At 32.7% G+C, this 16,223-nt stretch overlaps 1 protein-coding gene across 1 annotated transcript; it reads right to left on the reverse strand.

Annotated features, from left to right (window-relative positions):
- Positions 1-6,596: 6,596 nt before the first annotated feature.
- On the reverse strand, positions 6,597-15,857 carry LOC105348424 (E3 ubiquitin-protein ligase TRIM71). Its single transcript, XM_066080920.1, has 2 exons — positions 15,559-15,857; positions 6,597-9,408 (listed from the first exon to the last, which is right to left on the reverse strand). The coding sequence occupies exon 2, from the start codon at positions 9,342-9,344 to the stop codon at positions 7,665-7,667; it is 1,680 nt and encodes a 559-aa protein (XP_065936992.1). The 5' UTR covers positions 9,345-9,408; positions 15,559-15,857; the 3' UTR covers positions 6,597-7,664.
- Between the last annotated feature and the right edge of the window lie 366 nt (positions 15,858-16,223).

The raw sequence follows: 16,223 nt of genomic DNA on the forward strand, positions 1-16,223 counted from the left end.
GGGGGGGGGTGGGTGGGCGCAGGAGGAGTTGAACGAATCTCAGATTGTTTATACCCTAGCTCCAGGTTTCAAAAAATTGTAAACCTTTGGTAAATTTCCTAAATTAAGGCGACAACAAGCTAGTGATTCAAGTGGGCTAAAGAATTACAGTTTAATTCACTATATAACCACATTTGTCATCCCCACCCCAATAAGAAGTCTCAACCCCTGCCACATTTCAAAAACAGCACAGCACCAAAATAACATTGCCATTTAGTTTATCTCCTACGACTGGGAAAGAAAAGATTAGAATATTATAAATTTCAGTACATTTTTACTGTGAGGGCATTTTAATTTAATCTAAACATTTTTTATTGAATATAGATTCAAACAGGCATAGCCTATGTATATCCTCTCCTTGTATAATAGATCAAGTTACATAATTTTTTTATAATGTACATAACTAACTATAGTCATGCATTTGAATAATAACATATTAAGTATATTATTTGCGAATTATAGAGCTTGAATAATATACTTAGTATGAGGATCCACATTACAATATTCTGATCAAGTTATACACTTTTAAGGTGGAAGTCTACAACAAAATTTTATTTTATGGATTGTTAGAATATCATTTCTGAAGCAAGAGTGCGTTGTTCAAAGAAAGATATATCCCCTTAATGTTTTTATACGAATTTTTTTGTATTTTTTTTTTCCGAAAAAGTAGAAAATCTATAATTTTGGTTGTAAGAAACGCACTGTAGAGTTTAAAATTTGATGTGAATAAATGCATAATATAAATATCTAATAAATCATGCCCATTTACAATTTATCAAATCGTTAATTCTATTTCAAACATATGTACTGTTCTATTGCTGGATGACCTCCTAGCATCGTCGCCAATCATTGTACGTGTCCGCTAATTTTAGTCAATATGTAATTCATGATATATACACGTTATAAACTGGCACATGATATAATACCTTTTCAAACTGTGCATCTCATCTCAAAATTACAAACTTACAATGTATGTAAACACCCCATAATGGTCAATTTGTTGACTTGAAGTGGTGCTCGATTTTCTTCACTTTACCCGTATCGCTCTCAGCCACAAACAGATTGTCGTTGGTGTCCACACATAAACTGCACGGACCGCGTAAATCACACTTGTCAATGTAGCCGAGAAACTGTCCGTCCTGATCTAGGATGTGGATTCTCTGCAAAGAACCATCTACAGTAAGAATCTGACTCTGGCTATCTGTGGTGATGTCTAGTGGTCGAAATGATTTCTTGGCAGTAGAGGGAGGGCCAGTGTAAGTAAACCGGAGATCCCCAGCCTGATTGACCACCACTACCGCATTTGCTGCATAGTCTACCACGCAAATGTCTCGGTTTCTGTTCTCACTGCAAGGTTTCATGCAGCCATGTGAATAGCAGTCTAGTCCAGGAATGCTAAAGCTTTTTTCCTTTGATAGACCATGGTAACGGAAAAGTTTTGTTTCTGTACTATCATCGTCGACCATGATGACAAGAACGCCACCAGAGCGGGAGCTGCAGACTCCCATTGGTATCCATCCACGTGGTCTGTTAACTCTCCGTATCTGTGTACCCTTTACTATGTTCACAGTTCTATCATTACTATCAATATAAACGAGATGTCCCTTCTCTGTAACTGCTATGTCATCTGGCCTGTTACCTGACGCGGTTTGAACAAAGTTCTCTTCTTCACTTCGGAGGTTGTAGAGTCTAAGGATGTTGTCATCACTGCTTGTCCAGACTTTATCTTCTAGGCAGGCTACTCGGTGAAGTTTTCTACATCGAGTGTTTATTGTTGGGGGTGTTAGGCATTTCTCTTGGTATCCTAGAGTGGTATCTATTTGGACTTCCTCTCTTGTGAAAGACAGAGCTGAAAGAGAGCCAATTTGTTGATGAATTTGATCTCTGTTAACTTCATTGGGAGAAAACTTTGGTAATGTAATTTTATCATAGAAGGCAATCTTGTGAATTCTTCATTTCTACACTTGTATCTGGAGATAAGGCCGACATCATTGGAGTCTAAAATATTTGTCAGATTGGTAATGATCTGTGTAATTTCAGATATCTTCCATGTGATTTCATCTTCTTGTGTTTGAAGAACGGCAAGGTGTTTGGAATCCATTTCATCAAGGTTAGATGTCATCGACTTAATAACGGTGTCTATTTCTTTGTGCAAGTCTTCGCCATGTTTGCAAATAGCTGTTACCAATTTTTTGGAATTTTTCTTCAGTTCAGCTTTTTCAAAAGGAATGAAAGATGCGATATCTTGATATTTAGAACAAATGGATTTTAGTTCTTGTAAATCTGTCTGAATTGAGCTTTTTTTCAGCTTAAGCTTTTTAAGTAAATCAATGCAATTATGCCCCTTGTGTAATCCCGAGAAAGCACACTGCAAACAAATAGGAATGTCGCATTGCTCACAATGAAATTCACACTGTTTTGTTGTATGAGTTGGACATTTTGGATAATTAAGGGTGGGTCCCCTGTATTTGAGTGGCACCATATTGTGAAATTTTGATGAATCTGAGATATGATTTACTATGCAATCTTTACATAGATTTATGTAACAATTTTCACAGTGCATGGGGGCCACAGTTGTTTTACACAGGGAGCACCGTACAACATCCTGGGCACTGATTACAGGCTCCATCTTTATGTTCTTTGTAGGTATTCAGTAGTAAAATGAATCGATCAGAAAAATAGGAAACATACTATTATTTGCATATGCATTGTTCTTTCCCACTGTAAGTCCATACGGAGGAACTGCAATTATTTTCTATAATCGCAATTGCTCTGTCTGTATACTATGACGTCATAAAGGTGTGACGTCATATTCTTTTCCATGACGTTAAAGATTTTTTTTTAAATAACCATACATCAAGTGTTTTTCTCCAACTCCATAAAATTGATGTATTTAATAATAAAACATGTCTTATAATAACATTTTAAAGGAATTACTGTTATAACATATCATTGATTCTGTAAACAAATCTATGTGAATTAAAAAGATACATTACAGTCTGAATGTTTATTTTTGATTCAATAGCTAAATGTCAAGGTGTAGGCTAATACAAGGTATTTGCGAGTGGTAAAATGCAAATATAAGTAATAAACAACGATTATTTAGTAAACATAGCGTTATGAATAGCAACTGCTCTGCTGGCATATTTTCCATGATGCGCTATTCATAACGCCATGTTCACTAAATAACTTTGTTTATTTCTTAAGGTAACTCCGTACCTATAAAATTATGGGTTCAAAGTTAAAAAACTTAACTTTTTTTTAACTTATTGGACTTGAATTTCATCAAAAAATAAATAAAATAAATATGTATCCATACTATTGAAGATGTAAGGTAATAAAAACCAAATGCTGAAATTATCATCTGAAAATCACACTTTTTTTGTTTAAAAATTAAATATAAGTGGATGGATACTTGTTTGTCTATTTAAATTTCATTGCTTACTATGCCAGAAAACTAAAATTAATTTTAAAAAAAAGAAAAAATTGTTTACATTAGAAAAAATATAGCATTTAGATATATCACTTAGAGGAAAATAGAAAAGAGTTATTTCCCTTTGTCATTATTGAATTATGTCGAATATAAGGATGAAAAACGCTTATTAAATATCTCCAAGTAAACAATGATTTGAGTTTTTGATGTGCACCTATAATAACATAGAAATTACAAATCTACTTGCAAGAATTTTAATGATTTCAGGGTTTATGTAAAATGTATGACGTCACAGGAGGGTGGATTTACTTTAAATGCAAATTAATGGATAACAGTAGGTTTACCAGTCACATGCATGAATTAGTGCAACAAATCTTTACTGACATCATAGCCAAAGCATTGAAAATAGACAAGTGACGCAAACGAGAAAGTTAGAACAAGACAAAATGATTTAAGAAATGAAGATAATAATTTTTCTATTGATCGACGTATCAAAGAAAAAATTGACCGGAAAACTTCATCAATTTTTTCTTTGATACGTCGATCAATAGAAAAATTATTATCTTCATTTCTTATCATTTATAAAACATTTTCAAATAAAAAAAAATGTGAAGTGTCATTGATCAAAAATGTAAATAATGTAAAGGAAGCGGCGCGTATGAATACAAAACAACAACAGCAACAATATTCAAAATGCATGCACCTTTAGCTGATGCAATTAATGATGTTTTGAGCTTTAAGGTACCTCACTTCATCAAAAAATATACTTTGTAAGACACTTAGTTACAATGTGGCGATTCTTAAATGTTTTGTAAAATTGTTTTGATAATCAATTTGGTTAAATATCATCATAGCACAGTGGTTAAAGTATCAGGCTTGTGCACTGCAGATTAAGAGCTCGAATCCACCAAGGCTTTTGCTCATATTTACAAAAACAAAATTTTTGTAATCGTAATTTTTATCCAAAATTGTATATTGCTTCGCCTGTTTGACGTATATCCTCCTTATGCACCATGCTATCTATCATATGTGTAAAGTATACTAGTAATTACGAAAATATGTCGTTTCATTACTGTCCTGTAGTTTGTTTAACATTTAGGAAATATTAAAAGTATCAATGATACAAATTAAACTAACAATGAACAAACCTTTCCAATCAAATACGGCGACTCTGGGTGTTTTCTCCCTCTGGTATACTGATGTAATCAACCTATATGTGCCTGAAGATAACATGTATATTATAAAAATAACCTGCCAATTGTATGTTATACACATTCCTATACGATATATGATTTCGTTATTTGACTGAGCAGGAAATAGATATCTATATTGTAAACATTCATTGTTCTGGGTAAGATAAGTATTGTGATTAATTTTAATCGGGCTTGGACGATTCAAAGTTCATTTGATTAATTTGATTTTACTTTAGTAAGTGTATGTCTTCTTTAAAAAAATAGAGAAAATAAATATAAAAAAAAATCACAGCTGCATTTATAGTCTTCTAATGAAAGCTTGCTGTTAGAATTTTAATAATAAAATATTAGGATTTTTCAAACACAAATCTTATACTTTATAACTAAATAAAAGTAAAGAAAGTGGGCGCTTAAGATGTTCATTCGGCAGGAATCTGGGCACACAAGGAGAGTGAAAATTTCATCAATTAATTTTGAATATTTTTCGAATTATAACCGTTATTAGGTTTCTGTTGGTTGTGGAATAAGTGGAAAAATATTAGAAATGCTAAAAGTTTTATCATAATATGGGTCTAAATATAGCAACACGATGCAATTCGTGCAAAATCCTACTTACTTACAACTGTTTTTAAATGATTTTGTTGTCTCTGGGTCTTCTCTCCACATATTTGAAACGTGTAAAGATAACATATTTCAACATTAAAAATGTCGCTTTTTAAAAAAAGGTGGAGGGATGACCCAGAGATGACTAATTATGTACTTTTTCAAATTATTTTTTGAAGGATAAAAAACAAAGTCCATTGATATAACAATGTTGTTTCAAACAGTACTTTATAGAGCATATTGACAAGTCTCGCATGGCTCAGTGGTTTCGTTCTGGATTAGTGAATACAAACATTCAGTGTTTTGGGTTCAAATCCAACTGGTGGTCTTTTTAAACAAATTTAAACTTTTTTGTTTTAAATGTTTGTCATTATAACATGATGTTGAATTAAAATATGCCGGTATATTTTAATTTGTTGTTATTGATTTCTAGATCTGCTGAATGAACACTATTTTCTTTTCTTATTACTAGCTTTTTTAGGATATGCACAATATAACTTCATTAAAATATGTTTGCATTAACATTTTCAACTAGTTATCGGTTTACCTCTCATTGCCATTTTTTGAAAGCTTGTGAATTTTTTAATAACCGGAATAGCCATGTACTTCGACTCTCAACATAATATATTTTTGTTGAAACCTGTACATAGCCTTTCGAGGTTATAGACATTTAAATCCCAATTGATTCGTGTCGAGGATTCCTGCAAACTTACAATCTTGTGCGCTCACTTTCTTTACTTCCACATTGTAGATGGTTTCGACTATATATATATATATATATATATATATATATATATATATATATATATATATATATATATATATATATATATATATATATATATCGGGCTTGTTCACCATTCAGCGACAATATCAGGGTGTGAGACAACGACGACCCACGAAAACCGTTGTATGCTATTTTTTTTTATTCCTTCGCGAAGGAATAAAGGTAAAATCGCGGCCATGTCGTGACTGAGTATAAAATGATGTAAATAATCTGAAAAGTGTTCAAACATTTTTATTATGTCGATGAGTTTTCGTCATCCACGTGTTGTCTTTCGTTGACATGTCGGGTCAATGGGTTCTACTTTCGATGAGTTGTCGCATTCAATGAGTTGTCTTTCGATGAGGTGTCCGGTGCCGGTATTGTCATGTGTTTAAGCTGGATCAAGTGAAAAATACTTTTCTTAGCTCCCCTCTTCCCCTAGAAATGAAACCCAAACCAGCAAGAAAGAAAGAAAAAACAACAACAACAACAAAACCAAACAAACAAATAGAATATGTAAGGAAAACCTAAAAAATACATGTATGTTGAATTCACCCTTTATTTTAAACGATACCAATTGATAAAACATTAACCTTAAAGAAGGTGAGTAAAAAGATAACATATTGTGCACAATATTGTGTACAATCTATTCAAAAAAATTCGATGCACAGCACAACTCCGTAACTTTGCTTTATTTGATTCGCTGTCACTGTCGAGAGGAAAAATTCTACATTTTGATGTCGGAGTGCCATTATTTGTGCAGTCGAATTGTTCTGACACGCACGTGTCATCCGTCATGAGCCGGTTGACAGTCCCTCCCACTGTGACAGGATAACATTTTCATATCCTTTCACAGTGTGAAAGAATATCACTTTTATTCAATGTATAAATTACAATTTTTTTTTTTTAAAAACCGTAATAATGGTTCGTAATCGGATACTTTGGAATAAAACAAATTTGTTACAGTCGTATTTCTGGCTATAGTCTGTCCCAAGATATTTATGCTGCACATTTGGACGATTTTTAATAAAAATACACATACCTGTGAAAGAAGTGCAATTGAAATAGTTGAAACAGATAATTTCCAAAATAATTTCATTGACACATTATCATCTTTCACTCGGAAAAATTAACGGGAACGAAAACAGAATCCTTACGGAGATTTATAATGGGGAATGTTTACATCTTTTCTCCATTCGGAATACACTCGGAATACATCGCGCAATTTTTCAACGTTATCATCCGGGCTTGCTGCAATACAAAATCTCCGTAGACATCTCATTTTTTAGCATTGTATTGAAACCTGATAAGCTAACAGGGGCGTTTCGACTGAGAAATCTTGGAAATTTTTCATACTTTTGAATAAACATCGTTTGAACCCTGAGGTATTTATAAATATCGAGCAATTAAGTCAAATGTGAATCCAGAATATCTTGGGACAGAGTATAGTGATCTTTTAAAAGTTTTGTTTAAAAGTTATCTGGTAGATTCTATCAAAAAAATAATGTTTGAAGATTGAATTTTAATATTTTTTGAGAATATTTATTCTTTTGCCAGAAATTCCAAGAAAACATTCAGCAATCACGGTTTCCATGTATATATATTATTCATTTGTTTCCAGTTTGTTGACTTAGGATTTTTCTGCTAGCATGTAATATTGGATTTTCTTCACTTCCCCTGTTTTGTGCTCGGCCACAAAAAGGTTGTCATTGGTGTCCACACATAGACCCCATGGACCCTGTAAATGACAGTTGTCAATGTAGCGGAGGAACTGTCCGTCCTGATCCAGGATGTGGATAAGGTCGTTGGTATAGTCCGCGGTGAGAATCCGACCGTGGCTGTCCGTAGCGATTCCAATCGGACAAAATGATCCATATGTGGTAGATGGAGGACCAGTGTATCTAAACCTAATTTTACCGGCCTTACTGACCACTACAACTGCACGGGCTTGAACGTCAGACACACATATATCTAAGGTCTTATTTTCACTGATGTATTTAATATAACCCCCAGATGAGTATAGCGGTTGTCCTTTGTCGTTGAATTGAATGCTCTGGCTTTCTTTGGAGTAAGAGTAACGGACAACTTTAGTGTTCTGTTTATTGTCCATGATGACCAATAGGTCGCCAGAGGTGGTACAACAGACATTTCGAGGTATCCATCCCCGTAGTCTGATCACTTCCTGTATCTTTGTATTATTTACTATATTCACACTCTTGTCTTTATCATCGGTGTACACAAGATCCCCACCATTGGTAACTGATACATCACCGGGTCTACTCCCTGATTTGGTTTGGATTGACTTCAGAAGTTCCCCTTGGAGGTTATAGAGTTTTATCATGTTGTCCTGACCACTGGTCCAGACTTTATCATCTTCCTGGCAAGCGACATGGAAAAGTGAGTTATATTTACATTTTATAGTGGTAATTATGAATGGTTCATTCATCAGAGGTCTTCCTAGTTGAGATGACTCAGTTTCTGGGGTCTCTGATGAGAAGACTTGATCTTCTGTTGTAAAGGATAACGATGATAATGTCCCAAAACATTGAGAAATCTGATCTCTGTCAATCTTCTGAGGAGAAAAAATAGGGAATTTAACCTTAATATGTGGAGGCAGTTTCCGAAATTCAGCAATTCTAGATTTGTATGTAGTAACAAGACATATATCATTTGATTCCAGTAATTTTTTGATATCAGCAATATTCTGGGTGATTTCAGACATCGTTTGTGATATATTATCTTCCTTTTCATTTAAGATAGCAAGATGTTTGAAGCCCATTTCATCTAGATCAGATTTGAGCAATTTGATTGTATTATTAATCTCATTTTGTATAGCCTCTCCATGTTCAATTAGAGCTGTAGCTATTTTCTGAAAGTGTTTAATCATATCTGTTTTCTGAACTAGAATGCTAGACACAGTCTCTAGGTATTTTGGACGAATATATTTCTCAAGTTCTTGTAAATCTCTTTCTAAGATGTCTTTTTTGCTTTCAAAAGCTCTCTTTATGTCAACAAATGTATGACCTTTGTGCTCTTTCGAGGAAGAACACTGCACACAAATTGGAATGTCGCATTGTACACAGTGGAGTTGGCACCGTCTCGTGGAATGTTTGAGGCAGATTGGATAATCAGGAGTGGATCCTTTCTGTGTAATGGGGACGACTTTATGGTCCTTTGATATATCTGAAATGTGTTGAATGACGCAATCCTCGCATAGATCTAAGTGACAAATATCACAGTGCAGTAGGGCTGCAGAGGATGTACAGTTGGTGCAGAGAACAACATCCTGGGCACTGTTTAGAGGATCCATGTTGAAATATTTTACGAAATATCAATACACTGCACAGGGGCCGCATAGGCAATGTTGGACGATTCTAAATAAAGAATAAATCAAACTGAAAGATAATTTGTTAAAAACTAAGAATAAATTTATTTACCATTAACTTAAGATATTTTACAAGATATTTTTGTATGCAAGTTTTAAGTAAAACTTAAATCAATAATTCCCTCGCGTATATGAACATTAACCAAAGGGAAAACACCGACTATGACAGTACGGATTCTTGAAAGATACTTTTAATGAACGAAATGTATGAAATTAATATGAGTTGTAATAAATTTATTTAAATTAAAGAGCTTCTGAGAACATTTGATGAATATCCCGATGAACTTTTGGACATGGCTGTTTATTATTACTTATATTTACGTTTGAGAAAGGCAAATCGTCCAAGTAATTAACATTACAGCGTGTTTATGCTTTATACAATAATGCAACGGCTGAGTCAAAAGACAAGGATGTGCGGAAAATTAAGTAATTAAAGTTTTTTTTCTAATCCACAGTTTCACACAAGGAACTATATATACGTAAATATCTGATAATGTAATACAGAAATGACCTTTATTGTATTGTATAGGCTAGTTAAAGGAAACATTTTGCAAATGTAAATATTGCTGTTTATCTTTTTAATATTTTGAAATGTGGTTTCGTTTTTGTTTAGTTAACACCTGGTTGACTTTCACCCCCAAAATTTTTTCACATCGGAATTCAGTAATCATGCACTGTATTAATTATTTCTGAAATAACGAATGTGTACTTTTAATAAGTATAAAACATATCTTTTTAAAAAAAGTTTAGGATATCATTTATTTTAGAAAACAAAATTAAAATGTTTTTGTCAGATTTTGAACAATTAAGTTTGTGGGAATAACTCCTGATACAGACTTTAATCTAAAAGCATTACGTTATATAAACAGAATTAAAACAGTTATATCACGGTGCTTTCATAATTGCACATTTCTTCACCAAGTATGTTCCTAATATTTTAGTTACAATTTTGTCAAAAATTATTTTTCCGATTTTAATGTTACAGTAAGTAAGTAAGTAAGTAAGTAAGTAAATAATTTATTATAGTGACATGTGTTATAACAATTACAAAATGTTATACAAAATACATAATGAAACACCCGGCCCATTGGGCCTATATGTCACTGCAAATACAATTATAACATAAATATACACATATTACGCATTGCGTTTTTTATACAATAATGATTGTCTGTAAAGGTAAGATTCAATTAAATATTTAGAGGTTTGTCTAGGAAAATTTGACAGTAGAAAAAAAATACAGTCTAAATTTGACATTACCAGTGTTGGATTATATCCTATATTATTAAAATGCTTTACAATGCTTTGGTAAGACATTTTTAGTTGGCAACCAAAACTTAAGTGTCATTCGTTGAGTTATAAGCGAGTTACAGAACTTACAATTTATTGCTATGTAAACAAAGCTTTTGTTCACACTTTGAATTTTAAAGAGAAAATTCCAGTTTAAGACCTAAAATAAATGTGTTTAACGTTAGGAATTGTTTATTCATGCTTAAAATTAAAAAGAAGATAGACAATTCAGCTTGATAAAGACTTTTACTCGTATTTAAGTAAACAAAAACAGGGCACGAACCCTGTTTACATGACAGAGAATTGTGAACCCTGTATCTTGCTAACAACTTTACGACAGACTCTCAAATTTCATTTGAGCATTAGATATGCATTCCTAAAGCATTGTAAACAATAAAAAAATAAAAATAAAACTTAACCTAAATCGTGACTATGCCACTTTAATCGTTATTTACATTTCTGATTCCTGATAATCATCTACTAAGGAAAATACATAAAACTTTCTACATGGTCAATAACCTTTCATTAAATAAATTTGCTCCACCCCAAAAATAAATCTTTAACCCCAACCAAATATATCCAACGTAAGCAAGTCACTTTTATTCCAACTTGCTTCTGTCCTATTATTCACACCATATAATAACTGACACTATTTATGTAAGGAATAATGAATCATTCGTTGAGTATTATGAGGTGATAATTTTGGTCGGGGCGTGATCAAATCATTTCATTTCATTTTATTTATTCTCATATTGTATAAAACAACATAGAGAAAATATACAATACATACAATATTAAACAAAAAGCAAGAGTGTATACTGCACACATCAACCTGGAGAGTTGACTCTCTTATTAATGATATTGATGAATTTACATAAGTTATTAATAACAGCTAATTTTTTACATGAAAATAATTCAAAAAATTTGAAAGCATTTGGTCGTCTAAAATACATTGATGGTAAATAAGCTTTTCTATATTCTTTCAATTCTGGACATATCATGATATAGTGATATTCGTCGCCAATGTTATTTTTACATAAATTACAAAATCGTTGATTTCTAGGTACATTGTTCCATCTGCCTGTCTCAATTGGCAGTTTATGGTTGCTTGTTCTAAATCTAACTAATGTAGTAATGTTATTCATATAAGCACCAGAGTTTATGTAATTTCTAGGTACAAAAGTGTTATTGGTAAACAAGTTATAGATCAATCCTTTACTAGATGCGTTACAATCAGAGACCCATTTTTGTTGAAATTGGTCAATCAAAGTTTGCTTAGCAACATTTAAAATCCATTTTTCATTTTCTACATTATGCGTCAACCAGACATAGCTTAGACCACATTCATGTAAAATATTCTGTATACATTCAACCCATTTGAAATTATAATTGTTGATTTGTGTTAGGCTATGTAAAAAAGTATACAATATATATGACAATTTTGATTCTTTACCTTTCAACAATCTTATCCAAAAATTCAACATTCTAATTTTTGCTTTCACACACAATGGATATCTAGCAAGTTCACCGTAGATCATAAAATTTGGTGTGGACGTCTTAAGACTAAGTATAAGTTTACAAAATTTAAGATGCAATTTTTCAATGATACATAAATTTTCAAAACCCCACAATTCAGAACCATACAGTAAAATTGGAACAACCATTTTATCGAACATATCAAGTTGACAATCAATCGATAGATTTAATTCTCTTGACTTTTTAATTATTGCGTACATAGCTCTGGTAGCTCTAGTCACTACATATTTCCTAGTACTGTAGAAAGAGCCTGTTCTTGAAAAGATAACTCCTAAATATTTAAATTCCTTAACGATTTCCATTTCGTTACCATTGTATAAAAATGATACATTTGAGGTTTGTCTACCTTTACCAAAAATAATAATTTTAGTTTTCTCAACATTCACTTGTAATTTCCATTTTTCACAGTACATTTGAAAACAATGAAGCTGATATTGTAGATCATCTTCGGTTTCGGACATCAGCACAGTGTCGTCTGCATACAACATAATCATAATTCTTAGATAACAATTTAAATTTTGTTCAATTTCTTCAGACAGGCTTTTTAGTCCTATGACATTTTCATGTGATAAAAAATCTTCAAGATCATTAAGATATAATGCAAAAAGAAACGGAGATAAGTTTTCTCCCTGACGGACACCATTTTGACAAGGGAAATATTCGGAAAAATCATTATTATAAAATATTCTTGATCTACATCCATTATACATATTGACAACAACCCTTAAACATTTCCCTTTAATTTGATATTCAATGAGTTTTTTCCATAATCCTATTCTCCACACTAAAGAACAAACATATTGTCAATTGTAGAATAATTTTCTCTAAAACCACTCTGATTTTCCCTGATAAGATTAACATTATCAGCAAAAGTAGTTAACCTTCTACACAATACAGAAGTAAAAACCTTTCCTAGACAGCTCAAAAGAGTAATCGGACGGTAATTTTGTGGGTCAGCATAACTATAACTACCCTTTTTCTTATATATTGGTTTTATGTTTCCGACCAACCAGGCTTCCGGAATAATACCAGTATCAAACACTAAATTAAAAAGTTTAACATATAATGGTATCATGATATTAATGGATGACTTAATATATTCATTAACAACAGTATCTGGTCCCGGCGATTTGTTATTTTTAATAGTTTTAACAACCTCAAGAATTTCGGCCGCGGTAACTGGGTCATTGAGCAAAGAGTTACAAAATGTATCTTCGCATCTATCATTGAAGGAAGAATAGTCTAATTCAATATCTAAATCATGTTCGTTCGCGTTAACAGTTTTAAAATAGTCATAAAAATCTACTATGTTAATATCGTTAGATTCGTTACAGCTTTTATCATTCACGAGTTTCCAGTATTCTCTTGGATTTGAACTTCTTAATGTTTTAATGTTACGCTGTAGGTTATTTCTATAAACTTTGTAAGATTTATTTAAAATGCGCTTATATTTTTTCTGTGCTCCTTGCAGCTCGGATTTAAACACGCTGGTTCCATATAACTTGAATTTGCGTCTAATTTTCCTACAATTTTTTCTTGCTGTGAAACAATCCGCATTAAACCATTGTTTTGTTTTGCTATTTCTAACCGAAGTTTTATTGCGCGGTAAAAATGTTCCAAAAGTGGTTTTGGCTGAGGATAATAGTACATCAGCTAAACTATTGAACAAAAAATCTACATCTCCCTTCTGTATTTCGACAGAGTCGCGTACTTTATCATCTATAGTTTGTTCAATACTTAATAAATTTAATGTATTTATATTTTGGCAAAACTCGCTCGACTTGGTTTGATCCCATGATCTGATTCTTTGTGTAGGATTGACATGATATGATATATCCTTATAATTTTCGTTATTTAACATTTCACAGCTTAACTGACAAGTCAATGGCATGTGGATATCAGAGTACAGACAGTTAAAATCTAATACTTCAAAATGTTTAACAAACTTAAAAAAATCTGCATTACAAATAAAATAGTCAACAACACTTGATCTTGTAGTGGTAAAATTCCCACTATCTGCATCTCCGTTAACTCTTCCATTCATTATATATAAACTATTTGTTTTACAAAAATTCAACAGCTGATTTCCAAAAAAGTTTGTTTTTTTATCACAACTTTTTTCTATCAATATTAATGTTAAAAATCTTCAACTTGTTTACATCAGTTAGGTTATCACACTCTGTGTCTATCGATACTTCAAAATTTGACAAATCACTTTCCTCAAAAAAATCTTTCTTGTCAGATACTCTGGCGTTGAAATCGCCTGTTAAACACACATAGTCAAACTGAGAAATTAAATTTAAGTACTCAAGTTCTATTTCGTTAAATGCTTCTGATGAACTATAATTTGAACATTGAGGTGGGATGTATACAAAACCAAATAAAACATCGTTTTCACAATCAAACAATTCACCCTTCACCCTAAACCAATAAACATATTTACATTCTGTTTCTATAGGCGTAATACATTTAGATAAGTTTTCACGGCACCCGACGACGATACCACCCGACCGGATTCGCGCACACACCTGTCTATTTTTCGCAAACAATACGTAATTGTCCAGTTCGATGGTGTCCAGGTCGTCTGTTTTTGTTTCGGTGAAGCACAATAGATCATAACGGTTCACTAGTTCTATGAACTCTGGATAGTTGAGACGTCTGTTGATACCGCAGACGTTTATGGATAATAGTTTGAGAATATTTCCAGAATATTGTAGGTTAACATCATCAGAAGTATCAGTCTGAGAATAGTTAAGAGAGTCGGTGCCATAGAAATCATGCTGGTCATCAATCACGTTTTCATCGCGCCCTCCATGGTTTCCCTATCTCCTCTGTCCTCTGCCTCCTCGACCTCCGCCCCTGGGTCTTGGTGTGAACGTCGGTGCCGCTGCTGATAGCCGTCTCGATTCGGTGGGCCCAGAACGTGTCGGAGGATCTAGTTGTGGATTGTTTGTGTCATCTTGGGGTGGTGGTGTGAATAATTCGCCATCGATGTAAAGTTTGTCATATATGAGTTGGCCCGAAGGGCTTTATGATAGATTTGATCACGCCCCGACCGAAATTATCACCTCATAATATTCAAAGAATGATTCCTTATAACTTATATTTATATAATTTTAAACCATCGTACGATTAAATATTTAAATATTAATAAGCAAACCCCGCTGGCGTCCAATTTGGCTTTATGAGTTATATAGTACAAAATCGATACGTAGTGTTAAAACAGGTAAAGACACAGGAAAATGTAAATGTAGTATTTTCAATCAAATTGTATATGCTTTCACTAATAAACTAAAATGTACAGTTAACAAACCTTTTCAAATCGACATGGCGACTCGGGTGTTAGTTCATCATATCTATTTCTGTTATCATAGATACTGCACTTTCGATTTTAAAGTCAGGAGATAACTAACCTAGAAACAGATAATTCACACATACTGTAGCTCAGATGTTACAATGAGCATATTTTGCTTGTGTAGACGTAATAGTTTTTCGATTAAACAACCGGCAGTACGATGCTGGTGAAGTTGTGGCTCCACTACTACAGAGGTATCTCGGTACATGTAGATCTATATACATAGCTAAATTAAGAGGTTAACAGACCTTGACGGTAACTTGGGTACCATAGCCCGTAGGTGGATTCTCTATGTACTGCCATTTGAAGCCATCAGTAAAGCAAGGTGTTTTAAAGTTTGACTTAAATATTATACAGTATTATTATAGTCACTACATGTGTTCAACTTCATACTGTATTGAAATCATAACATAATGAAAGTTCAAACTATAGATATTTGTTTGATTTCTTCAAATTATCAATTTTCATGCCAAATTTAAGCAATAATTTCATGAAAATTGTCATTTATGTTTGGGACCCAATATTTCTAAAAAAAAAAAAAATGCCACGTGACAAAGGTCACAAATAAAATAAATCAACATCTTAGGCCCCCATCTTTATATCCAAGATATTTTTGGATGATT

Source organism: Magallana gigas, chromosome 4, assembly GCF_963853765.1.
Source record: "Magallana gigas chromosome 4, xbMagGiga1.1, whole genome shotgun sequence".
NCBI lineage: Eukaryota > Metazoa > Mollusca > Bivalvia > Ostreida > Ostreidae > Magallana > Magallana gigas.